This window comes from Podarcis gaigeae (assembly GCF_964106915.1).
Source record: "Podarcis gaigeae genome assembly, chromosome: 17".
In the NCBI taxonomy this organism is placed as follows: domain Eukaryota; kingdom Metazoa; phylum Chordata; class Lepidosauria; order Squamata; family Lacertidae; genus Podarcis; species Podarcis gaigeae.
In genome coordinates this window covers 37594670-37621937 of record NC_139694.1, presented here as the reverse complement: position 1 = coordinate 37621937, position 27268 = coordinate 37594670, and the positions used below count along the sequence as shown (strand labels likewise).

General features: G+C 43.5%; 1 protein-coding gene across 21 annotated transcripts in view; it reads right to left on the bottom strand.

Moving 5' to 3' along the window:
* Positions 1 to 27268, bottom strand: part of HUWE1 (HECT, UBA and WWE domain containing E3 ubiquitin protein ligase 1) — a 96386-nt gene that overhangs the window by 46938 nt on the left and 22180 nt on the right. For 8 of the 21 annotated variants that reach the window (XM_083718037.1, XM_083718041.1, XM_083718027.1 and 5 more), the window contains exons 5-25: positions 26587 to 26793; positions 25966 to 26118; positions 24017 to 24079; positions 22431 to 22508; positions 21413 to 21460; positions 21251 to 21319; positions 20457 to 20556; positions 18175 to 18317; positions 17794 to 17944; positions 17585 to 17712; positions 15500 to 15640; positions 15232 to 15343; positions 14306 to 14458; positions 14111 to 14212; positions 13221 to 13301; positions 12898 to 13004; positions 11342 to 11519; positions 9220 to 9311; positions 8806 to 9017; positions 3118 to 3175; positions 1889 to 2101 (exon numbers count right to left, since the gene is read on the bottom strand). In XM_083718037.1, the coding sequence (XP_083574163.1) occupies positions 1889 to 2101; positions 3118 to 3175; positions 8806 to 9017; positions 9220 to 9311; positions 11342 to 11519; positions 12898 to 13004; positions 13221 to 13301; positions 14111 to 14212; positions 14306 to 14458; positions 15232 to 15343; positions 15500 to 15640; positions 17585 to 17712; positions 17794 to 17944; positions 18175 to 18317; positions 20457 to 20556; positions 21251 to 21319; positions 21413 to 21460; positions 22431 to 22508; positions 24017 to 24079; positions 25966 to 26118; positions 26587 to 26793 (2589 nt within the window). The remainder of the gene's footprint in view (positions 1 to 1888; positions 2102 to 3117; positions 3176 to 8805; positions 9018 to 9219; positions 9312 to 11341; positions 11520 to 12897; positions 13005 to 13220; positions 13302 to 14110; positions 14213 to 14305; positions 14459 to 15231; positions 15344 to 15499; positions 15641 to 17584; positions 17713 to 17793; positions 17945 to 18174; positions 18318 to 20456; positions 20557 to 21250; positions 21320 to 21412; positions 21461 to 22430; positions 22509 to 24016; positions 24080 to 25965; positions 26119 to 26586; positions 26794 to 27268) is intronic. The other 13 variants (XM_083718025.1, XM_083718043.1, XM_083718024.1 and 10 more) reach the window with 6 other exon arrangements.

Below are 27268 nucleotides of genomic sequence, written 5' to 3'. Positions count from 1 at the left end.
CTTGTAAGTAATAGATCATAGCAAACAAATAGGATGGTAAGGGTGTTGTTTGCTTTCCCTGCAACCCTCACCAAGCATTGTTTGAGGGGAGGGAATAGGCAGAGTCTTGCCAGCAGTGTGTATATTACTACTAAACTTTTATATGTGGTGGCCCTGCATCATTGCTCAGAGTTTATACAGGGAAGCCTTGACAGACAGACTATGTCACCTGGACAGACACTATAAAAGAATGAACTTGAATTAGCAGCTGTACATTTGCTAATCAGCATCAGCCGAGAACACTCACTCAATGCTTTTTGTTATTTTACGCTTCTATATGCAAAGCTGGAAAATGAAAAATTGTTGGTTATTTTGCTGAAAGTAAGAAGCCTATCTATGGCACCAATTTGACAGTGCTTATCTAGGAGAAACTGGCTTTGGTTTGTATTGCTTTGAGGATTAAGAAGATTTTTGGCACTGCTACTAAAACTACAGTAACTGGTTTGTTAATTTTTTACTTCCTTGATCATTGCATCTATATTGTGTGGTGATGCAACATTTGCGGATTTGCCTGAGGAGCAATTTCAGCAAAAGGGCTCTAAAATTGCTTTTGATCAAGTAGTAGTTCTGGTCACCTAAAGTTTATTATTCCTTGATCAGCTTAACCAGAGCAGGAGCAGCATAAAAGACCAGTCTTAATTTCTAAGGGAAAAATGCTATGCCTCAAGTCTGTTTCCAAACATTCATTTCTGATCTAGGGCCACTAGGGCCATTCTTGATGTGTGCAGTGTCTGAAGGAAATGAACTCTAAACCAACAGACAATGAGGCTGCAGCTTAGTGAGCTCTGGCACAAATTAAGCCCCGTCAGAGACTTCATGCAACTGAGATCCACATGATGACCAGTTTATGAATACTACTGCACACGCCAAAATGTGGAGCTGCCACCACATGGAACCACTCTCACTGTCTGACATCTTTTAATTGCTTCAACTAATTCCTGGCTTCTTCCAAAGAACAGCCTGCTCTTTTAAACTGAAGTAAAATGTTTCATCAGAAAAACCAGTTAAGGCTGAGTGGCCTCTGTCCTAAAAAGAAACTAAGCATTCTGTAACAACATAGCCCAAGTTCCACAACCCCAAAAGCTGAACTTTGCAATTGGTATAAATTCTGGAACCCAAGCAAATCAGCAGGGTTTGTTTTGCATAATCATGTGGTTTAAACTGTTGAAGAATAAATTATTCTGCTTCTGAAAATCATATGGAATAGCCAAGAGCTAAAACAGAATGTTAAAGCTCTGTTCCCCAGAAACGTTATCCTAGCCCTTCTGATTTGAGGTTTTACCCTCAAAACATTTCTTTAAACATAAAATTGTTGCTGCTCTCCCAACTCCACCCCAGTCAGTGAAATCAAATGAAAAGCTGAGATTCTTAGGAAACAGAATTCTTCAGCTGTATTCTACAGGTTTCCCATGCTCCCACAAAATAGCAGCAAGTGGAAATCATGCTATAGAGTGATGACCCAACATGAACTGTGAAATCATGCCTGTTCTATAGATATGATTTATTCCTTCTTACATTTTTACTTTGGATTTCTTAAATATAGTTCTACAACGCCATCCAGGTGACAAAGTCTTGAGACACTGGCCCTTCTCTGGCAATACACTAAAATTATGCACATGACCACAACGAATGCTGGGAGAGGTGCAGAGGTCCTCTGCCAAGCTACATTTCTCAAAAAGCTATCTCCAATTAAAGGGCTTCTTAGCCCTTCAAAAATAAGACCTGTTAGCTGTAATGACACAGTCAACAGGAACGTCTAGCAGATGCATTTTGGGGTGGGAGTAGGAGTTAAAGAGTAGGATTTCCAGAAGCTTGTGTGTACTTCCAACTTGATGGCAGTGATAATTACCTTCTGGAAAGGGAAATGTTGTATTCTCCTCCTTACCAATATGGATTTGCAGACTCCAGCCACAGCTTGGCAGGCTGCTGAGGTGGGGAAGTCTATAGGCAGGTTGGGCAGGCCCAAGATGGTGACTAGGGGCAGCAGGCCCTTCTGATTCACAAACTCCTGACAATGGTCATCTGTTGTATTGTTGCTGAGGATGGACTCCACAAATTTCATCTGGGAGACAGAAAAGGAGGGTAGGGAAGAAAATAATCAACACTTCATACAAAAACAAAAGGTTGGGTAGCCTAACCCAGACCAAGCCCAAATGGAGAGTGAAGCATGGAGAGCTCTCAACTCCATAGTTTCTCTACAATCTCTAAATCCAAATTCATCCATCTTTCAAGAGGCAACTACAGTAAAGCCAAAGAAGGAGTGCTTTCTTGGTCCAATATCCTCACAACCCTGTGATAGATGGGTTCCAAGGCTAGCTGCTCCAAAAAAAGCAATCAGTAAAGCAAAGTTTACTTTGACATTCCAGGTTTAATTAAAGGGACACACACTCTCTCTGCAGATAATCAGCAAACCTGCAGTATTTTTTTTTTATTTAACTGATGTGTTAAGAAAGTGAATATTACATACTCAAACTCCTACCTCTTAAAATAATTCTATAGCTAGGAAAAATGATAAAATATTGCTATTTTGAACATCTATTTGTGTCTTTAAATAAGACCAACACCAAGCAAGTTCAGGAAGCATTACTAAGTGACAAGACTGTGGCTACAAGAGCCTTACAAATTCATTCTAACAACATGGCATGTGAGGCTGGAGACAAAAAAGGTGTCAGCCGAAAGAGCTAGGGATGCCTGAATATCTCCCTAGACCAGGGGTCAGCAACTTAAGGCCCATGGGCTGGAAGTGGCCCGCAGAGGTCGTTTGACCGGCCCATGAGTTGCCGCCAAACTTAGCTGTCCGCTCATGTGCTGCGTTAAACTGGCGCAGCGCGGGGACTCGCTTCCGTGCCGCCAAATACTGTGTCTGCACATGCGCAAACACCAAATACTGCGTCTGTGCAGACGCCGAAAATCATGGGGGCGCATGCTCACACAGGCGCGCAATCCGGCCCACAGAGGGATCTCCGCAGGACCAATCTGGCCCAGGCAAGTTAAACCTTGCTGACCCCTGCCCTAGACACACTGAAGCCGATCCTGCCAAGGTATCCCTCAAGGACCACCCACTAATAGAGAACTTACCACATTAAGGATGTAGTCCATGAGTGGGATTGGTATCCGTTCTTCTGTCCCGACCACCCTAGAGGGGGGGAAAAGGCTCATTACTGCAACCATATTGTTCAATACAGGCCTCCAGACACTCGATTTTGGGTTGTAGATATGTGAGCTAGCTGCTCAGCTTGCAGTCACCTTACAGTATTCTCCCCCAGCTCCCAATCAAATTTATCAGAGGGCAACCGCACGAAAGACACTATCAAAATCTTTGCTCACCTTTCTTAGTCCTAGACACACAATATCCAGCTCCCACATTCCAGGTTTTATGCAAAGCTGTCTCCTATTAAGGTTTCCCAAAAAAGATAAACTGGGAGAATAGAAGTACCATCGATCTCTTCCAACAACAACAAAAATTCCAGAGGGCAGCCCTGCGCCAGGACTGCGGCAAAACCGCGCCTGAAGCAGTCCAGAATGCATCATGGTGACAAAAGATACCAGCATTGAGGAGACACCAGAAAAAGGCAAAAGGAGGGGGATAACTGTGCTGCCCATCTTGGCTGCTGGCCTCAAATTGGATTAAAGATGGGAATGTGGCAGGGGCTATGAATGGTCGACTGCCAGGCGCCATGGAGTTCTGCAGCAAAATGGAGCTGGGGAGGAGGAGAAGGAGGGGAGGGAACAGTTGGGCAGTGACGTAAAGAGCATGCTCGGTGCAAGTTTTGGTCGGAGAAGGAAAAGAAGAAAGCGAAGTCTGACACAGGCAAGGAGGGGCCAGGCAAAATGCTTGGGGTGGATGGGCGGGGGGAAGAAAAGTGGAGGATACTGGGACCTCTCCAGTCTACACCAGGCACCTGCCACATGGCAGCAAGCAAGCCAAAAGGAAATCCGGCCCCGCAAGTTTGGCCAGAAGAAACATGGCTGCCTCCCTGAAACTAGAAGGAAGTTTAACTGTTTCTAAACCGCCACGCACACAGGTCTGTTCTCAACTAAGGCAATACAAAGAAACAAATGCTTAATTCAAAACAGTCTACTCTAAACAAGGATCCTCAAGCCAGCAAACAACTGGATCCAGAGCTCCTTAAGCCAGAAAACTGCCTATAAACCAGAACTGCCAGGGCAAACTTTTTCCCAGTGCCTGAACATTCTTCCTCCACCCACCCACTCTGCAAAGCATCATGCCATCTCGGGGCCAGCAGGCTCTCAATGCAGGACAGCAACTACTCCTCTCTCATTTCCCCCGCGGCATTACCCAGCATATGGCACACATACAAAGTACCACATAGCCAGGAGTTTATGGGGTTAAGAAACCCCATAGACAGGAAACTTCAGAGTTCAGAAGTTTACAAAGAAACAGCTGGCAGGCACTCAGAAGCTGCTGCAGAGTTTGCCAAAGCATTGCAGAGCCAAGAGAGTCTCTGAGTAAGGCCTTCTGCGCAGCTGGGATCAGGGTGCCAGGGAGCAAGCAAAACTATGCCAAAAATGCTCACGGCGACCCTCCATCCACCCCAAATGTAATCCTGCCCTTTGCTAGTGCAATAGGAGGCTCCTTGTCCCAAGAACTAATGCAATCATTGCTCAAAACCAGTTCAATGAAATATGTATTGGCTCAGGGGCCTTCTCTATAACTGGTTTTGCCAAGATCTCAGCATTCTACCTGTAGACAGTCAGCAGACTAGATTTCACAAGCTCAGCTACAAGACTTTCCTCAATCTATGTCATACTCACAACAAAACACATTAAGTACAGAATTCTAGTCACCAGAAACACATTTTAGTGATAAAAATTATTCCTCAGCATCTACAATCATGAGGCAGAGCTAAAGAAAGCAGCCTGATCCTATGAATGTTTACTTATAGAGTATGTTCTACTGAATAAAATTGTTCTCACTCCCTTGTAAGTCTGCAAAAGACCACAGCCCAAGTCTCTTCTCGGTAAAACAATCAAACATAAAACTCTAGTAAAAACAGAAGCTACCTGGAAACATCATGTTTCTAGGGTTCTACCACACTTACGAGGGGAAACACAATTCACACACCACCTACCACATGGCTGGGAGAATTAAGATTCACTTTCCACAAAACCTGGCTTATCACGTCCTATGAACCAGGTATCATGGTGTAAAACAGGAATGAGGAACCTGTGGCTCTCTACAGGTTGCTGCACACCCCTATCATACCCGACCACTGGGCCATGCTACCTGAGGTTGACGGGAGTCCAATAACATCTGGAGGGCCACAGGTTTCCCACCCCCTGGGCTAGTTAAATAAGACAGTTTCACAGTCCATGGTTTGAAGTTGGCTGGTTTACACAGAACAGGTTTTTAAAAATCACAATCTCTGATTTATATGTAATAAGTCAGGTTTTGTGGAAGTGAAACTAAACCCTGTAGGTGTCCTCTGAGGTGAGAGGAAGAACACAAGCCCAAGGCTCACAGCAGCTCCTTCCTGTCATGTTTTAATCTTACATGAGAACATGGCCAATCTGAAAGCCCAGTGGTGGGATTAAGCAGGTTTATCAAGGTTTGAAAAGATCCAGCCATTGTGGTCCTTGGTAAGTTATAATTTGGGAGTTTCTCCAAAGCAATGACTACTCTGTGTTGATGCATTTTTAGAAAGGACTTGCAGCTAAGTTTGGTCATCTGACCAATCAAAAAAAGATTTGGTCAACTGACCAAATAGTGGTTAACTTTAAAAGTATTAACTTTAATTAGAACAAAAACAGAAACATAAACATGTTTGATATTGATACTAATTACAAAAACAAAATTATCTGTTAATGAAATAATAAACTACCATATTTAAAACAAAAAGAACTGTAGTGAATTACTGTATTTTTCGCTCCATAGGACGCACTTTTTCCCCTCCAAAAATGAAGGGGAAATGTGTGTGCGTCCTATGGTGCGAATGCAGGCTTTCGCTGAAGCCTGGAGAGCGAGAGGCATCGGTGCGCACCGACCCCTCTCGCTCTCCAGGCTTCAGGAAGCTATCCGCAAGCCTTGCAAGCCCGGCGGGAGTTCCCGCGGGCTCACAAGGCTTGCGGGCAGCAGCCTGCAGCCCCAGCGAGTGTCCGCAAGCCTTGCGCGCCCAGCAGGAGGTCCCGCCGAGCGCTTGGGGCGGCAGCCTGTTGCCCGAAGCACAGGGAGCCCTCCGGAGGGCTCCCCGTACTTCGGGCGAGTGTCTGCAAGCCTAGCACGCCCGGCGGGATGTCCCGCCAGGCGCGCGAGGCTTGGGGCGGCAGCCTGCGAAGGAGAGGCACTGCGCAGAGAGAGATAGAGAGAGAAGGCGCAGCGCCCCTTCAGCAACGCGCCGGTCCAGCGAAGCCGGAGGAGGAACAGAAGGGTCTCCTGTTCCTTCTCCAGGTTCGCTGAAGGGCGATGCCCCTTCTCCCTCTCTGCGCAGCACCTCTCCTGTGAAGGAGGGGCGCTGGGCAGAGAGAGAGAAGGCGCAGTGCCCCTTCAGGGACGCGTCTGTCCTGGCTTCTGCTTTAGCCCTGCGCAGCCTTTCAGGGCAGGGGGAGCCTTCATCCCGCTGCCCTGAAGAGGCTTGGTGCAGTTACCCCAGAAGCCAGAACAGCCACACGGTATCCCAGAAGCCAGATCCCTCTTGCTGTTCTGGCTTCTGGGGTTCAGAATAATTTTTTCTTGTTTTCCACCTACCAAAACTAGGTGCGCCCTATCGTCCGGTGCGCCCTATGGTGCGAAAAATACGGTATAACTTTCAATCACTTGAAATGTGAATTCACTGAACTGTTCTCTAGCTTTTATCCCGAACACCAGGGTCAGTCTATGACTACATAATGAAATAAAATCCCAAATAAAGTATAGCAACAGCAACCAACTAAAAAGTTTTAAATGCAGTTGTGCTAATTAGGCAGCTAGTAAGTTCAACCATTGTGGCTTGATGAGGTACGTGATTGTGGTCAAATGATAACAGATAGCAAATTTATAATGTCTGATCTGTCAATTGACTGGCATGCCAACCCTACCCATAAGCTCACAAAAGCCAATTTCTCCTAGTCACAAGCCAACAGAATAATGAGCACATTCCCCAGAGAAAAATTAAGCCTGCCAGGAGAGCAGGAATATTACACATGCACAGCATAGAATGGAACTGAGAGGAGGAAATTAAATATTCCCACCCACTCTCACTTGCAAGTGAATTTCTCTGAAAGCCAGTGGTGCTTACTTCCGGGTAAAATGTATGTAAGGAAATAGGTAAGTGAAGAATCAGCTTGCAGAAACAAGAAAGTAAAGCTAACAGTACCACTTTGACTGAAACCCACCTCTGGGTTCTGCTGTGGTCCAAGTGATCTTTATAACAGCTTCACCCACCCTCTTTTCTTAGAATTGTGCTTTGTATAATACAGGGGTAGGCAACCTAAGGCCCATGGGCCAGATGCAGCCCAATCGCCTTCTCAATCCAGCCCACGGATGGTCTGGGAATCAGCGTGTTTTATTTAAAATGCATCTCTGGGTTATTTGTGGGGCCTGCCTGGTGTTTTTACATGAGCAGAATGTGTGCTTTTATTTAAAATGCATTTCTGGGTTATTTGTGGGGCATAGGGATTTGTTCATTTTTTTCTTCAAAATATAGTCTGACACACCGCATGGTCTGAGGGACGGTGAACCGGCCCATGGCTAAAAAAGGTTGATGACCCCTGGTGTAATATATCACTTCAATCACATCTCAGGGCTATAAATCCAGCAGAGCCCACTCTACCATTCACTGGCTGTGTTATGTTCACTGCCTAGAAACTCTGTTCATTGTGTAGCAGTGTAAACCTACTAAATAAACAAATGCAAACCATGAATCTAAGGCGTTATTTGTGAATCTGTGGCCTGCTTCAATACCAAACAGGTATTTAATGTCAGCAACCTTGTATTGAAGGGTCAATATCACAATAATGCTAAACAGTAAAATGACCATGGTCTTATCCTGTCTTGATTCAAAACCATTAGGCAGGCATGAACAGCAAGACAAGTCAACATACACTGAAACAAATGCACCATTTCTCAAACAGTCTCTACCAAAAATGCTCAAAGGAATCAAACTTTACTCTTATGAAGGGCTTTTTTTCTTTTTTGCAACAGTACACTTCACTAAATGAACTCAACAGTTGCCTCAAATTCTGCTTTTCCCGCAATGTAGTGATCATAGCACACAGGAAAATGCATGCTTTGCGAACACACGAAGAGCTATGCAAATGCATTTTCTGCTGTGTACAATGTACTTGCCAGTCAACATGGGTAACAGCTGCCCAAGTACATTTTCTGCTATATGCAGCAACCTTGACAGTTATGTGAAGCACGTTGAGCAGGATCCAGAGAGTTGCTTAGGCTTACTCAGAGAGCCTCTGCTAATCCAGTGGGATGTAACTTTTTGTATAGCTTACACCCTGTGCGGGCACCAGCTGCTCTGAAATGCTCCGTTTCAAAACTAATTGCCATGTGGCATGTTGGATTGCCACTGAAGAAAAACAAGACCTCACTGGATTCATAGAATTAACTTCATGGGTTCTCTGAACCATCACCATGCTCTCCCTAAACATGAAGGACAGCCCAGTTGTTTTGCCAAGCCCCCCATCCACCCTGCCCTCAAATACAGGTTGTTTTCAAGCAGCTTTAAAAACTGATCAGAAAGCAAGTGCAGGCTAGACTTTGCAGCAAGCCACCATTCACAGGATTGCTGTATGTTATTTTTAGCCTCAGCTACTCACTGCTGGCTGGATTCTGCCTCACTCTGCTGCGTGGCATTGAAACTCTGCATAGCTTGCACCTCTTCTTCTTCTTCATCCTCACTGGAGGCCTCCTCTGCTGCATGAGTTGAGCGAGGTGGCGGAGCAGTGGCTGTTCCATCAGCCTTTTGAATGGAGGGCTTCTGGCAGATGTATTTAGGGTCTCGGCCCAGATTGCAGATTTCTTCTAGTAACTGCAGAACAGTGAACAAGCATGTTGGCATGGAACAAATTCTAGTTAGGACTTCCAGAATACCAGTCTGGGATGTTATTCTCCAAATAAGACTGCATTCAGGAAAAAACAGTGTAAAAGAGACAACTTCTAGGTGCACAACTTGGGAGGTTGGCAAGATAGAGACACAAACAGCATAGGAACCATTCTGTTCTACTTCCTACCTTAATTATGGCTGTAGTAGCATCTGTCTTGAGTGTGGGCTGGTGCCTCATGAGCTCATCCACAGCACTTCCAAGATTGGAAGCAGTGTCCCCTAGAATGAACACCGGGGAATGGGAGTAAATTAGATTTAAGCTATAAAGGACTGTGGTACTTGGCATAAACCAGCCCAGTCAAGTAAGTAACAATTTATTTTTGTCCTCTTAATCTAAATAACTCAATATTCTAATGAAACTTTTTTTAAAAAAAAAGGTTCAGTGTTGCATGAAAGGGAAGCAAGGTATAAGGGAAAATAACAGAAGGCCAGATGGGAGTAACAGCTAATTTCTAGGTATGACTCTCTTGCAGACACTGTGTGAATTTTCCACCTATTAATCTCCAAATCCATAAGCCTGGAACTTGCTTTCATAAAAAGTTAGCATGATATTTTCAAGAATACCAACTTCTACATGTGGTGTTTAATCTTCAGGCACGAATGTCTTTATTATAAACTGTGGGTGAGCATAGATAGGAGATGGTAAGTGAGAATAAGATATTGTTTATTCTCTAAGATCCCCTGATATGTTTCTGGGTTGCCTCTTGTGTTTGGAGCAAAGAGGAGACATACTGTGGTCTCTCCTTCTTGCAAGTTGGGTTTACAAAGGTGGCAGGTGGAGTTACTGTTCCATCCATTCACACGCAGAATGCCACAAGGTTCAATCTACACAAAACTGTCTGGAGATTTTGGCTGAAGATTTTGGACACTCAATGCTATCTCTCCTTTACATCTGCTTTCAATGAGTTAACTAAGGTTCTGAACTGGTGTCTAAGGTCTGTGATGAACTGGATGTGAGTAAACAAGCTGCCCAAACAAGATGGAAGCACCATTGGTTGGGTATGCTACTAATTCAAGATTGAGTACGGTTGCATTTCTTTTTAAGAATCAGGTATGGGTCCCCACAGGTCAAAAGAATCTAATTTTCTACGCAACCACAGCAGCCCAAGTAGCATATGTTCCTTCTGTTCACTTTCTGTTTATACATGCTCAGCCTCTTCTACACAGAACACATTCCTTAAAAATGCCCATATTTCACTGGATGCCAGCATTGGACACCCATCCTTCCCTCCATTCTGAACACTGCCACACACAAGAACAAGGATATGGTTGGCGATCATCACTTGAAATTTTATAAATCATTTAATGTGTCAACACAATTAGAGTTATTAAAACTACAGATGTTGTATAAGGGATTATTATTATAACCGGAATGCAATTGACACTAGTAAGATTTTGGAATGCAGAAATAAAGAAAATTATCAAATCATCAAATCAAGCATGTAGGGGGCCACTTTAACTAAATTATATAATTCAGTACTTGAATGATTGGTATTAATAATTGTATTATAAATTGGTATTGCTATAATGAGGCTATTATTGGACTGTAATTGAAAACTAATAAAATTTTATTCCAAATAATAATAATAATGATTGGCAACTCTTGCTGTAACTGATAAAAGTATGCCAAATAAGTTACATTTCTAAGGCACCATCAATGATGGAACAAAACCTTTCAGATTCATAGCCAGCTCATTTTGTTTACTGCTAGTACAATTTCTGGTTGTGATTACAAGATCACCCACTGCGAAGACAAAGATGCCAGGTGGAGAGCCGCACATTCACGTGTTAAAACACCACAAGCAGCACCACATTGGGTGCTGTATTAAGTCATCAGGAAAGTAGGATTCTGAGGCAGAAAAACTGCACTTCCATTCAACTTAATCATTAGAAATGGTAAAAAATAGAAGCTTGTTTTCAAAAGGGAAATGGGGAATTCCTCATCATGGGTTGTTAACAGTCCACTTTATAAGAATTTCACCTAGGAACAGAGCCTATATATGAGCCATAAAACACTAGGATTACTTTGTTAATTAGACTGGATAATAGTCAAATTCAAAATGATTTCCAAAAGTTAAAGGGGGGGGGACCCCTCCAGTTGTCTCTAGGGAGCAGGATAAAACAAACTTTTCCCTCTTCCATGTGACAGCCCTTAATATATTTGAAGATGGCTATCTAATGTCTGGACCACAGGATGGTGACAAGTAGGGAGAAATGGCCAACACACATGGACCCCAGAAGATACTCACCAAGTGGGTCTGAACTGCGACGCCTCCTCATTGCTGGGAGGTAGTCTGGTGAGAGCAACACTTTGAAGAGGCGTTCAAAAGGCTGACACTGAACAAAGGATTGGAGGCCCCGGGCATTCAGGCACAGGGCACTGAAGACATTAGGAAGGGAGCCCAGAACTTCCCGTGTGGCTGGGACCTGTCAGGAGAGATGTGCACCACAATGCCAAAAGGGTCACAAAGTTGCACTTGAGCTATAAAAGTAACATTTCTTTATAAACGTTTATTTGATGCAAATGAGGCCTAACAACCTAACACAAGAATGGTTAGACTTCAGGCTTGTCAGACCTTCTTTGCTTTTTTAATTCTAGCTACATGTCCTTTGCACCTGGCTACTCCATGGAAGATCTTGAAATTCTGAAAAGAAGTTTGCCTCCAAGCACATTCTGAGCCTAGGAATTTCCCCCCGGTACCTGATTTACATGGAAAAAAGAATTTGTTGTTGTTATTCTTAATGAACTGGGAGTCAGAACCTTTTTCCAATCTGCTTCCTATCACACAAATCTGCCACCAGATCCTGATCAACCTTCTGCTCACCTTTGGCCTAACGTTACAAAATGCAGTGAGATGTGACATAAAAGCAATGTGGGAAAAGAGGAATTTTTATGTGGAATGGGGAACCCATTCTTATGTATAGGAGCCAGAGAACTCTCTTAACTGAGTTGAATGACTTGAGAGAAAAATAGTAGCTTCAAGGGACTACGTTGAGAGAAAACGATATAAACAGGAAAGCAGAGATTCAAAGGTGGAAATTGGAAAGAAATGGTAGAGTGAACTTACTGAGCAGGAGTGGAAATAAAGTGGAAAGACAAAATGGAAGTAAATCCACGTATTTCCACATTAATCCTCCATTTGAGCAGAATAAGAGAGGAGCTGAGGAGATATGTCGAAAAAGTATTCCAACTGTGCCATGAACCCCTAAATGGGCCAGCACAGTACACGTAACATGAATTATATGAAATGCTTTTATCAGGTATATTCATTTACAAAATGAATTAGATTGCAGTGCCAGAAATTAGCAACTGCTGGAATGCAAAATAAAGGTAAAGGTACCCCTGCCCTTTCGGGCCAGTCGTGTCCGACTCTAGGGTTGTGCGCCCATCTCACTTAAGAGGCCGGGGGCCTGCGCTGTCCGAAGACACTTCCGGGTCACGTGGCCAGCGTGGCGAAGCTGCTCTGGCGAGCCAGCACCAGCGCCGCACACGGAAACGCCGTTTACCTTCCCGCTATAAAGCGGTACCTATTTATCTACTTGCACTTAGGGGTGCTTTCAAACTGCTAGGTGGGCAGGAGCTGGGACCGAAAGATGGGAGCTCACCCCGCCGCGGGGATTCGAACCGCCGACCATACGATCGGCAAGCCCCAGGCACTGAGGTTTTACCCACAGCACCACCCGCGTCCCTTTGGAATGCAAAATGGGAAGTGTAAAAATTACTAAGACTCTTTCAGCTCCCAGATTTAAAAAAACAACGTGAGGCTTTTATAGGAACACAGGTAACAAAAATAATAAAACTCACATCTTTTATAAGGAGAGCATGCAGCATGACATCTGTTAGGCCATTGTCCTGTAGTGAGGATAGCAGCGAAGGCTCTTGGAATACAAAGACCGTTACCACCTCAGTGGCTGTCAGGAGAGAAGAGAGAATGAGGTGAGTCACTGACCAGTACAGGTCTTCCTAGGCAGGACAACTTCGCAGCTAGGCTGAGAGATGACACCTCCCATTACAATGGCCCATTCCCAGAGTATGCTGTCACTCCTGGGAAACAAATCAAGAGGGATGTGGTCCAGGGAAACCAGCTAAGAAACGTATTATTTATTATGAATGAAAGACACACTTACCAAGCAAGAAGAGTGATGGCCCATAGTATTCTGCATTGCTGATGATGTGCTTCAGAGAGGTAGGCAGAGAGCCATCCATCACTGCAAGGAGGAGACATAATGAATAAGGCACGGATAATGTGGTAATTACATAAAGCACTTTCAGTAAAGTTTCCACTAAAAATGCTGCACCAATAAGTTTTACTTTATCACCTTTATAATATGCAAAAATGTACAAAATATTCTGTCACTCTGTACAATTTATTCTGGTTTTACTAGTAATGGTAAAGGACAAGGAGCTTCATAGAGCAATTAAATCCCTACCCCCAAACCACCAGAAATATTATTCAGCAAGTCATTTGGCTTCCAAGGATGTCAGTAACTATTCTCTGCACAGTTCCAATCATATCTTTACAATAATGGGCTAGCAAATTTCAATGAAACTGGGATTCTAAGGAAGTCACATTCCACCCCCAGTTCCACATTTTGTGGTTTGCTTTGCACAAGATTAGACACTAGTGACTATTGCTGGGAAGTTCATTCTCCAGAACAAGAGCAACTTGCAAAAAGAGGTCTAGTGTGACATTTCACACTTTTACATCTGTGTAGGAGGGAAATACAAAAGTCACCAAAGAAAGCTAATGAATTCTCAGATTTCCATTCAGACATAACATTCACCATCTGAGATGTAAAATTTAACCAAAAAAAATTACAAAAAAGAAAAGACAGCTAATGAATTCATAGAGATCTGTTGCCCAAGTAGAACCAAATTGGGGGAGGATGGAAGCATCCCAGGAGACTCCTGCCTTTAGTTATGTAGCCACCAGCATTTACAGGCTACTATACACCACAAAGAGACAAGCTGGTTCAAAAACTGCTGGCTTAGCCCAAATGCTAAGGCAGTCTCTCACCATGTCGTATGCCATCTGAAAAAGCTGGGTCCTGGATGGCCTTTTTCAAGAAGTTCAACATGGACTTGAGAAGTGCTGCTCGCTGAGGGATACACTGAACTCCTGGAATAAAGAAGGAATCCAGAAAATGAAATCAATCAATGGAAAACACTCCAGTGGTACAACAAAAGCTCTTTTATACAAGTCAATACATACCACTTCGGGGTGAGACTACCATGTTTGTGCTGCTGCTGCTACTGCTACTGCTAGGAGTGATGGCACTTGGGGCCCTTGTTTCAACCACAACTTCTTGTCGATGTTCTCCAGAGGTGGAAGGCCCAGGGCTGCTTTCCATGGCTACGTCAGAAACTAGAGAAATGGAAAGATATTTTACAGGAAATAATTGGACTCAATTGTGCGTGGGTGCGGGGAAGGGAGAGATATACTCAGCGTAAGACAAATTAGCAGAGGCCCTTCACAAGTTCCACCCTATGTCTGCAAAGCTATAGCTGTGGGAATACCCTATCTTTCATTTAGAAGCTGTATCTTCTCTTTGCCGACACAAGATGACAGTAGGCATGACTTCTTTATCATCATTTCCCAAAACTCAACAACCTAACCTGCCCTAGAACAACAGACTAATATTACTTCTCCCTATCTATTCTCTCTACACCATGTATAATTCTATCTTGCCTCACCCTACCTCACCCATTTTCTAAAGTAAAAATCCCAGAGGATCCCCTAACACTCAAAAAGTGCTGAACCAACTCTGCCAAACCACACACCCGAACAAAACTGGCTAAGCATGTCAAATCTGCCATCTATGGAGAATGCATGAAGTTTACCTTTCATCTCACAATTCTACTGAATTCATTTTATTTCAAAATCCAGTTCCTCAAAGGCAGCAGAAGCATCCCAACTGTATCTAACATGTAACATTTTAGCTATAGCTCTATAAAACATAGGATTATTAAATCTCTTTAACACGTAATAAAAGCTAACAGAAATACATCAAGTTGCAATTAAAATAAAATCCAATACTATCCACAGATACCGTTTCTGTAGATTTTCCTCTCTACGTTTATTGGTTCAATAAGCTATAAACATTTCTGTAAAAGTGACCAATAGCTCTTATGAGATACCTTCTATGTCTGTCTCCATCTCTTCACCCTCCTGTGTAGTGGTAGCAGCAGGTCTCTGGATCTTTGGCTTTATTACAAAGGGACATTCCCTCCGACACAGGTCTGCCTCATGCTAAAACACAAAGGAAGCGATATGTAAAAAGAGCTTTAAAACAACTTGAGTAGAGTTAGCTGAATCACTGGTAAAAATGAACAATGGCTGTGAAGTCAGGCCTACATGAAGAGTATGCAATGAATAGCAGTTGACACAAGAATAAAGCACAGCTACCTCTAGTCTATAGATGAAGATAGAGAGGCCGCTGTGAGACTGGAAAGCTGCCATGTCTAGGTTTGTGATTAAGTCCACCACACGGACTGCTCTGGTCACAAAAGTGATCTGGTCCTGTTCATCTCCTAAGAACTTGATCACCTGGGAAGAAAAATGTAAAAGCAGGTAAGAATGTGTGAATGAAGGAGCCACAAAAGTGATAAACCCATGGGTACAACAACCCACCATTTTCAACTGACACTGGGGAGAATCCGGAATTTCAAAAGAAAACACCTAAGAAGTTTGTTGCATCAGATAAATGGTTCATCTAGTCCAGCATTCAAGCAGGACCTAGGCACAATATAATATAACTCTTCCCCTCTCAAATTCCCTAGCAACTGGTATTCAGAGGCACGCTGCCTCCATACTGGAGGTTAACATATGGCCATCTTTGCTAGTAACCACAGGGGTGCCATACGTCTGGAATTTCCCAGACAAAGCCAGGATTCATCCGTTGAAAAGGGAGCCCAGGCGCAATTGTCAAAAGTTGGTTAAAATGTCCATGAAAACCCAGGTGTATGGCAGTCCATATCAGAAGTGTTTGGGGGGGGCTGGGGGGGAGGGAAGCTCAACAACTTTTGTGTCCAGATTTTCACTTCTTGAAATATGGTAACCCTAAGTAACCATTAACAGCCTTTTCAACTACGAACGGGTTCAATCCCCTTTTAAAATTATTCAAGTGGGCTGTGATCATGGTTGCGATCAATGCATCTTCTGAGGGTGAATTCTACAGTTTAATTATGCACTGTAAGAAGTACCTGTTTTGCCTATCCTCAGTCTCCCATTATTCAGATTCGTTCAGTGACCCTGGATTACTGACTTATCCACTTTCTCTACACCAGGGGCGTCCAACTCCCAAGAGACTGCAATCTACTCTCAGAATAAAAAACTGGCAGTGATCTGCCCATGGGGGGGGGGGGGGGAATCAAATTTGCTTAGCTTTTTTAAGGGGGCCAGTCCAAATTTGTTTAGCTTTTTGGGGGGTGCAGTACTTCTGCTGCTTTTCGGGGGGCACACCATAAATCGCTTTAAAAACATTAAGCACTACACCGCTCTCCCCAGAGGCAGAGCACCAGGAACAGTCTACAGCCGCCCGATTGCATAAGTAGACAGCCACAGCCAGGGATCCGCGATCCTGTCAGAGTTAACCTGTTGCAGCCCGCTGGCTGGAGCTTCCAAAACACCCATGTAGCAGGGCGGCGGAGGCATCTGAGCAACAACTGACTCTCGCCAGGTCAGGACAGCACGCGCAGGGACGCTATTCCCCACACACACACAGAGGAAAATGAGCACGTGATCTACCGCTATCACTCTGGGATTGACCTGTTGGACATCCCGGCTCTACACCATACTTAATTTTATATCTTTCAATCAATAATGTTCCCCCTTGCCCCCTCAAAGACCCCAAGGCTGTAACTTTTCCTCAAAGGGGTGTGTGTGTGTGTGTGTGTGTCTCCAGTGCCCACTGATCATTTTGACTGCCCTTTTCTAGTTCTATAAGGCCCTTCTTGAGGTCTGAGGACCAGAACACAACAACTAAAGTCACAACAGCAAAGTTAGGCTACGGTTAAATGCTCTGGAATGCCACCAAGCAGTTTGATTTCTCAAAGGGCAGCTACTATGCCTAATCTAGAATGCTATTAAATCAGAGCTTGGCTTGACAGAACAGGCTTTTCAGTTGAGACAAACCAGATACACATTTGCATGCATGCTTTAGGCGCCAATACTTATGAGCCAGTCTTTTCTACTCTTAAGATAGTTTCTCGGCCTCAGAAACTGGGCTTCCCTATGGCTGGCATTCAAGATTTACCAGTTTTAATTCAATAGAAACAAATTGGCAAACATCTGTAGTCTAACGGGAACAGCAGCAGCAAGATGTGGAGGCGAGGGACAGAGAAGGGTATCTGTACACACAACAGTGCTCCAGTTTTCTGGACAACAGTTAAAAGAACTGCATGTCCAATTTTTGTCTGACCAGAGTCCAGCAAACAGTTTTCTAATGTTTTGGAACTGGCTGCCTTACTCATTCTCTTGAGCATACATTACCTTCAATAAGGCCTCCATCATGCCACAGGAGACTAGAGCTTCACCTCCTGCATCATAGCTTGCCAGGTGATACAAGAAGGAGAAGAGTGCTGTGGCAAACTGATGTGGATATGGCTCCATGGAGGGATCTGGGAAGAGGGAAGGAAGCAACATTAGAATACAACAAGCAGAATACAACCAAAGTACATGTGAGATCTAGAAATACTTGCCGATCATGGCCTGTATACAGTTCCGGACTAGGACTGGCAAAAATCCGTGGTAGGAGGCAGTTCCAGTGCAATCAATAATACTACTGAGTTTTGGAGTCCTCTCCAAGTGCACAATGGAAGTTAACGTCCTCAGTGAGGCGGCTTTGATGTCCTGTCAAAGAGAAATGGGGAGATTAGGGATTTAGCTCCGAGGAGAATCGTGTGCTATATAATAATTTATAAATATCCACATATTCAGTCAGTATCAAAGGAAGCTGAATAGGCTAGTGACAAGCTCCAGGGGAAATGGCAGAAAAAAACTCTAGAATCTTTACAGTCCAACCCAATGCCAATACCTTGGGAAGGAACTAAGGTGAGTAGCACTGAGCTAGCTTTCCTTACCAACAAGTCTGGGCAGGAGAAGCAGGTTGATAGATGACGTACCATTAACTGTTTATCTGTTATCTGCAGTACATCCACTAGCTCCTCTATCAACCCATTGTATAGAATGCTGTTGGCGGATTCCTGCAAGGCATTTGAATACACTGTGGAAAGAGAGAGAGGCTTTGTTAAGAATTTGCAGCAGGTGACAGACATGGGGGGGGGGGGAACAAACCTATCCATTATTTTAAGTGACACATAACTGGTTAATACAATTATGGTCTCTGATCCAGAAGCACAAGCTTCTACTGTACAAGCTATGTCCAGGTGCTCCAGATCAGAGGAAGAAAACATACATGGTTCTATATAGCTTCTTTTGGCTTCCCTCTGGTCCTTGCGTTTGTTAGTCCACAACCTGAAATTCTCATTGCTATGAACCACAACCCCACCAACTGGCCATGAAGGAACAAGCATGTAAGTCAACCAGGCCTCTATGAAGCAATATCACAAATAAGCACAATAACATTTGTTCCCTGGCCTGTTAAAAAATTAGGGGGTGGGGGGTGGGAAGAGACTACAGCTTTCAAAGATGGCAATTTAGTGTAAAGTTCTTTATTTTTCTCAGACTACTTAAAAACCATCTTGGCTTAGGCTTCTCTCCTATGTTTTTAATATGTTTATGAAGCTGTTGGGAGATGTCATCACAGAATTTGAATGGTGTATCATCAATATATGGGCAACAATTAATGCTTGCCCTTTTTGCAGATCCATATGGGGCAGTGAAATTCCTGAATTGGTATCTGCAGCAGTAGTTAAGTAGGAAAGAAGCTTACAGCCAACTTAAACTTATCTCATTGACAATATTGTGGTGGGAGTGGTAATAGATCTTATCTAGATTCGGGGGGGTGGCGAGAGATCACAGATTAAGGTTGTATCTTAAGATACTGCTGCTTTTATATATAAAGGTGGCACTATGACAAGTAGTACATTTTTACCAGGTACAACCAGTTATGCCTTCTCTGTAGGAGCAGCAGAGATCTGCGCTACGGTAATTTCCATATTATATTACTGTAATATATTCAGTTTGGGGCTACCCTTGAAAGCTGTTCATAAACTTCAGTTAGTGCAGCAGCTAAGGTAGTGGCTGGGACTGACTATTGCAGACATAGGCAAACTCGGCCCTCCAGATGTTTTGAAGAAGAAGAAGAGTTTGGATTTGATATCCCGCCTTTCACTCCCCTTCAGGAGTCTCAAAGCGGCTAACAACCTCCTTTCCCTTCCTCCCCCACAACAAACACTCTGTGAGGTGAGTGGGGCTGAGAGACTTCACAGAAGTGTGACTGGCCCAAGGTCACCCAGCAGCTGCATGTGGAGGAGAGGAGACACGAACCCGGTTCCCCAGAACTACAACTCCCATCATCCCTAGCTAGCAGGACCAGTGGTCAGGGATGATGGGAGCTGTAGTCCCAAAACATCTGGAGGGCCAAGTTTGCCTATGCCTGGACTATTGGAATCATCTCCTTGGTACCAAAAGATCTCAGCTGGTTACCAGTTAGTCTCTGGGAAATAAGTCGAGACTTGATAGCACTAACTCATCCGGGTCTAAATACTGATATATAGAGAGGACAGGCTGACATGTCCAGGGCCAAGTCTTTTTTCAGCAATGGTAGCTACACTGTAGGATTTCCTTGATACACATACTTGCTCACTTCATTTGTTGTGAGCCACTACATCTATCAGTTAAAAAGCAGCCTGAATACCTAAGTAAAGTATGTGACTCAAGAGTCCCCAGAAATGCATTGTACAGGAATTTCCCCGCCCTTACGCAGGGGTTACGTTCCAGGACCCCCCACATGCATGTGAAATTACATAAAGTGGAGAGCTCTCCACTTTAACGGGGAGGGCACATGAGGAGGAGAGAGAGACACAGACAGAGACAGACTCTCACCCTGGAAATTGCTTGGGGCCACTGCCTAGCCTGTCCCAAGCCTGCCTGCCTGAGGGGAGCCAGTGCAAGCATTGGTGGCAGCTGCCCATGGAAGGAGAAGACCAAGAACAGAAATAGTGCCAGGATGGGGGCATGGACACGTGACAGAGTGGCAGGGAGAAGATGCCTCCTGTCCCGCCCAACTGGTTGATCAAATGCCTATTTATTTCATGGCAGTACATGAAAACACGGTCACGTGCAACAAAATAAAAAGTATCACTTTAAAGCTATCCCAATGTCCACTTGTATAAACTCATATTCTTCCCCTTTACTTTGGCAGCGCCACAGATAAGAATCCTTCTGCCACCATGCTCACCTAATATAGAAATGGCATGCAGTCTGGCCTGAACAGCTTGCAACCGCTTTTTATGATTGGAAAAGCCATGGGCCAGGCGAATGTGTGTAAACAACAGCATCTACAAGAAGAAAAAAGTTAGCAGTGTTGCAATAAAGGCCCAAGCACCCACCATGACAATGCATCCCTCACAGGGTTATAACTGACACCAGCCACCTGGCAGGATCTACATATGCAGCAGAATGAGATGCAACGAATTTTATTACTTCAGTCATATGTATATATAAGTAAATATTGCAAGCAGAAAACTAGAACAAGGGCAGGGCATGAACCAGTCTCCCCAATGCCCTTGTTTTGTCTACAGAGCGCACATTCAAAATGCAATTCCTATTCTGAAGTCCCAGATGATACAATTTATTCTATTATCTCATTTAGCCATCTGTATAAAGGTGGCCCTAATGCACTCAACCTGATGCAATCCAGGGCAGTATCTGCTACTACCTTGTGTAACCATGTCACTCTCAATGGGTTTCCATTTCTCTATCTCATCACATTTCTCTATCTCATCACATCTCCCCATTTTGAGGACAAAATATGGAAACCACACCAAAGTTAGCAGTATTGGAAACTAGAGCTCTCAACTCATTAAGCGCCCCACCAAGCCCAGAAAAAAATCCATTTCAAGTACCAAGGAGATTCATTAACTCAGTTTAGCTACTGAAAATCTCCTTGAATTTGTTTTCCTTGAAACTAAACCAGAAGCCTCATTCTGTAATGCACCCAGAGCACCACATTGGTCTTTCCTGTCAATGTACCTGTTTATCCTTTGGGATGCTGTACATTTTGGTGAGGGATTCCATAATTTCAGAGGGACTTTCTGAAATCTGCATTGGGTAAATAAGAGAGGCTTAGAAGCCAATACAAACACAAAATTTAAAATACAGTATCATTCAATTAAGCAGGGGGAGTTAGCTTACCTTGTCAAGTTGTTCTATGTGAATATAATGTAGTGTGTTGCTGGTAGTCTGAAAAGGAAACAAAAAGGTTTCGGAGTTCATTTCCGATCTCTCATTCGGAAGCCATGCCAAAGTCACAACTGTGCCATAGAACTGCTTAAGGGCAGCCACCAAGAGCTACAGCTCAAAAATGAGTTGTGCCTTTGGCCAACAATCAGACCTGGCTTTCGTGGGGTATTTTAATCATATCCCAATATGGATTACTGTGCTGGCAACCCCTATTTGAGAAAGAGCTGCTGCCCCATAAATCCACATCTGCCCCATAAATCCATACCTAGAAAAAACAAGCATTTAGAGAAGCAAAATGGAGAAGTCTCTTCACAGGTGGACAGAGGTGTTACCTTGGAAGTGTCAAGGGTGTATGTATCTGGCACTGAAGTGTTCCCATTTAATTTGGGAACACTGTCAAGGTGTGCCATCTACTTTACACCCAAATACACAGGGAACTGGAGCTACTATGTAAGGGTCCTCACAGGGCCTAGTGTGGAATTTGGGGAGGACAAAGTTTGAACTGTTTGCACCTGACAAGAGACCTTTCATAGAGTGTTTCTCAAGACATAGGAAAACAAACTCTCCCTGAGATATGAGGGCAACAAAGTGGGCCTTCAACACCACTGAATCCCTACCACCATCACCACCACCTCCAAGAGTTAAAAGCAGCATGTTTGATTGCAGGGCACAGCAGCTACAGCAGAGGTAGGACACTGAGTGGACCATGACAACCTCCAAAATGAGTTTATCAAGCTACTGAAAGCATCTGAGAATAGGAAGACTGGCTGCCAGCATCTTCTCATACCTAAAGTAACTTCCTCCATCTTAGTATTCACTCACTGGGAGCAGAGAACCCCACTTCTCTTAGAAACTGAATAGGGAGCAACGTGCTATAGCCTTTTTCAATCCAATGTGGGCTTATTTGCCAAATCTTGCTCCCACCCACTTCCCTCAGAACCCTACAAGAACAAGTCTGTAGGAGACTCACCCTTTTGTCCACTTTGACCTCGGCCCCTGGCTCTGCATAGAATTCAAAGTGTAGTGTAGTTGCACTGGGAGGGTATTTCTGTGTACAGATCACAGTATGGAATCAGAACAAACCAGATGGCAAACACTCCCTCCAAAAAAAATCAAACCACTCTCACCCTGGACTAGGGGGAGGTTAAGGGAGGGGCGTTAGCGTAACAAAGGACAATGCACCCTGGTGCTAAGAGCACCAACTTGCAGAAGTGTGAGTATAACCACCACCCCAACTCTCCTTACATCTTTTTGTGCACGTGGGAGGAGGAAGAGAGTTAAGATGTAAGAAGTTAGGATTAGGTATGAAGACATGGTGATGCAGAGGGAGCCCTGCTGATATCTAGGAACACAACAGCAATATCCAAGAAGATGCACAGACATGGAACAATGGCCTAGACCTGTGCCTCCAGCAGCCCCACAGGGTATGAGTAGCAATGCATATAAGACTACTCAGCCTTGCATCACTCAGTTCATGCAAGCTTAATGTAAAAGTTGAAGCAGCCGAGGGGGAGAATTTTGCTGGCCCCAGGTCAAGGGCAGTATTTCAGAACATGCCATCAGACCTTATGGGCCTCACAACTCATATGAGCCCTACAATTGGTGCACTTCCTGACATTGCTGTCAGCAGTGACGGTAGCGGCAAACCAGGAAGCACCTTAAAAATGATTTGCTTCCTATTTCCAGAAGTTTACAGTAACTGCCACTGTTTTGGTATGATAGCAGCTGTACCATCTGTGTTGATCATGCTAACCCAACTGGGGCAAAAAGTGATCTCCACCAGGATCAACACCCAGAATGTGTACGTTGTAAATGACTGTTACTCTGATCATTCTCAAAAACAATACATCTTGAAAATACTCTATGTATGATCCTGCCCACAATGATGCTGCTTCACTCCAGAGTGTAGCCATTTCAAAACATAGCAAAAATCAGCAAAGCAGGCACTGGAAAGTTTTAAAGCAACAGGGCAGTTCTGATGAGGCAAGTAACTATCAGAACCACCACAAGCTGGCATCTCTCCCGGTTCAGGGGACCACCATGGACGGGGGAAAGAATTATGCAGTGAGCAAGGAAAGGGCACCCAAGAACTCCCGCCCCCAAATACCCAGTATTCTTTCAAATCACACATTGCTTACCCTCAAGAAGGAAGATTATATATACCAGCAAAAAATGAGAGTTTCAGTGTCCAAATCTTGGTGTCAGAATCCCTAACCCTAAAACACTGTTTGAAGTCAAACTTTTCCAAAGCCTATGCCAGGCAATGCAAAGTGGCTTTTATATCAAATATATTGCAGAATCCTACTGTGTTTTAATGGACTCTTGCCCGTTAGGAAGACCAAATTTTCTTCCTGCAAGAGCAGAGTACCAACTATTTGCCAATTTGCTATTAAATACAAACAGTGTGAGAGGCACTATAAAAGACACACTTGGGAAAGGACTATCAATGTATTCACATAAATCAGAAAAGCAACTGGGAATTAGTTCTACACACCATGAGTCAAGCTACCAACCGCAAAGTAGCAGAAAAGATAAAATTCAAAATGGAATACTTACCAGCATGTGCAAATCTCTACAACATTCTGCCAGACCAAAGCCATTCTCCTTGCCACCCCAACTCTGCAGGACAGAAGGAGGAGAACATAAAGGATGAATGAACCCCAAAACCCTACAAAAAACAATCCAGAAGGAAAACTCAACTGTACACTTCAGTTGGACTTGATCAATAGAAAACTGGCTATGTGAAGTTCTGGCATGCATGTTCTATTCACAGCTGCATTTAAAATCTCACTAAGTGCCCCCCTTCCCCCTATGACTCCAAAATCCTACTTAATGTAAACAGTCCTCATGATTATTTCCAAAAGCAATTGATAAGTTCTGCTTTGTGGTAATGAAGGCTACCCAAAATGAAAGCCAACATACCACTAAGAAACTGCCAAGATACCATCCAACATGACCCAATGCAACAATGTTGACTGGTAAAACAGAAGTTTGAGAGCTAAGTAACTGTCACAGGCTATGATAAAGAGCGCCAGTGCTCAGCTGCCTTCAGAGCTGCTTGAAATAACTCACTGAATCATAGTTTGTATCTGCGATGATAGTACTCGGTCTTTGCCACAGGCACACCTAAACTGGACCTTTTAAGAAAACAACCAGCTGCACATTGCAGTGTCATGTACACCATTGCTTCCTGTGATAACTGCAATTACAAGTGACACCAGAGAGTAAATTTCAACTGCTTTGAAAATGAGAGAAGGAATTGGGTCACCTTTGTTTTGTAATCTGGATGTGTAATCAAGCCACAAACAGATTAAAACTTAGTAGGTTGGATCCAGAGAAAGATGAGTGAAGCCACCTATGCAGTGGCTTATATTTTACTTTATCATAGTTTCCAATTACAAACAAAACAGAAATACCACCAATAAAATACAGAAAATAAATCAAGAACATAAAATAGAGCAGACAGAGAACAGACATAGTATTTAAATATTGTTTTCAAAGCAAAGTTTTACAAAGCCACTCCTGTTTTTCCCCTGAAAGTACACAATTCCGTCAAAGTGCTTTGTTTTAGCTGTGTGTCTGTCCCCCCCCCCCCCGCTTTTTTTAACCTCTCAATTTTTCTTCATCTGCCTTCAGACCTTTTGTACCATACATTTTTACATTGTACTGTGCAGAAGAATTGGTGGGAAAACACATCACGTGAAACAGTCCATCACACAATCAGTTACAGGACTGTACCTCTCAGCATGCCTAGAGGTCTGATCGGCCAAAAATATACTGCCTCTAAAGCTAGTCACAGACTAAACTTCTTTTATATACCCTGGCTGCATGCTGCTTTTATCACATAGCAGATAAAAAGGCAGAGCTCAAGGAATCTGACGCCTGCTCTCTGTCTCAGATTACACCACACCTGCAATGAGACAGAAGGCCACAAGAGCAGGCTAAACTGTAGCACAATGATCTTCAGGATTACTAACTTCATCCTTAGGCTCAAAAGTCTGTTTAACAATACACAACCTTTCAAAAGGAATTGTTCCCACAACAAATAAAAAATTGGCTATATGAAGAAGACCCTAAAGCAAATAAAATTAGACAATTCAGGCTTTTAAGTCTTAATACTTTGACAACGGGAATACTACAAATAACTACATACCTGTCTGGAAACCTCAGTACATAATAAAACACTAAGTAAAATGGGGTGATGCAAACAGCCCAAAAGGACAAACCAGATTTAAGATGTGATGCCTAAAGCCTTAAATTTAGGAAGCAGAGGTAGAAAATGTGTCAGAGATCTTCCATTTTCTATTGCTTTGAGCAAATCCATTTATACTATGACTGTCAATGCTCCAAGTGTGTCCCATGTGAGAGAAACAGATTAGAATAATTTTTTACTAGAGACATTACATTTTTGATCCATCAATATGGCTTCTAAAGCTGCATTATCTAAAGAAGCCATTAAGCCAATGAAATTCAACTTTCTTGCAGGTCTCTTTACAGCTCCTTACCTCTGCCAAATGCTGTAGCCGGGACAGAAGAGGCATCCTCTTGTCAGAGCCCAGGCGTGTGATGTAATTGGAGCGTTTGCTAAACACATACAGGAGGTTGAGCACTGCAAGCACCACTTGCATATCCGAGGATGCCAACAATGTTGTCAAGTGCTAAACGAAGAGCAAAGTATTTGAAACATTCCTGAAACTACCACAATCTTAATTTCCTAAGAGATTAATATTTTCCTGTTATAGCAAATAAATACTCTGGTCTTCCTTGCCATGTTCAGTCACTGTAGTGTTGTGGCTAACAAACTAAGTTATCAACCAGAAGTCCATAATTCAAACCTTGCTTTTGCTATGGACTCCATATGCAGCCTTAGGGCAGCTACAATCCTCAACCTACAATATGGGGAGCATGATACTAGCCTGCCTACTGGCTTTAAAATTTAAAAAATAAAGTATTAAATATTTGAGTCCATCTGCCTCCCACAATCAACAATATAGTGGGGCTGTCATTCTTGTCCCAACAGAAAAGCGGCTTCACACTATTAAAGCCATCATCTGCTTCTAAAACATGTTTCAGAGAGGCCCTTCAGCCCTTCTAAATCCCAACCCTGCTACTTTAGAGTTCTTTACCTCGATAGAGCTGTACAGGTGGCGAGAAAAACTGTATTCTATTAGCAGGGCAGTGAAGTTCAACACTGACAGCAGTAAGGATTTCAGCTGTTCCCTCTCCGGCCTGTCGCAAACCAGCATCCATGACATGTTCTCCACTGTCTGCCCAGCATCTGCTAGGATCCCATCGAATCTGTCTAGCAGGTCCACCCAGTGGTAAAGTTCGCACTTAAAGAGAGGAAAAAGCACATTCAGGAAAGAATGACAGTGACAAGGAGAGATAACTGGACTTCTTGGGAAAGGGTCTACTATACCTCCCAGGGGGCGGGGGAGGAAACCAAGCTATCCCCATATTCATCAGCCAAATACAGTGGACTCAAAAGCTGGCTAAGTCACTAGAGAGTAAAACTTTAGATCCAACCCCCATGTGTGCTTATTTGGAAGTCCAACTGGCACAGCAAGTAAGCCTGAATAGGATAAAGCTATAACTTTTACAACTCAATTATGTTAGAATTAGGGGGTAACAGGAAAATAAATATGAGATGGAGAATGAATGAAAAGATCTTAAATGATGAAAAGATACTGAACAAAGCTCAAGATCTGCTAAAGGAATTCTTCAAAATAAATAAGGCTCAGGAAACAGATATGAGTGATATGGGACACAAGTAAGGCCTTCATAAGAGGATATTACATACAACAAAAT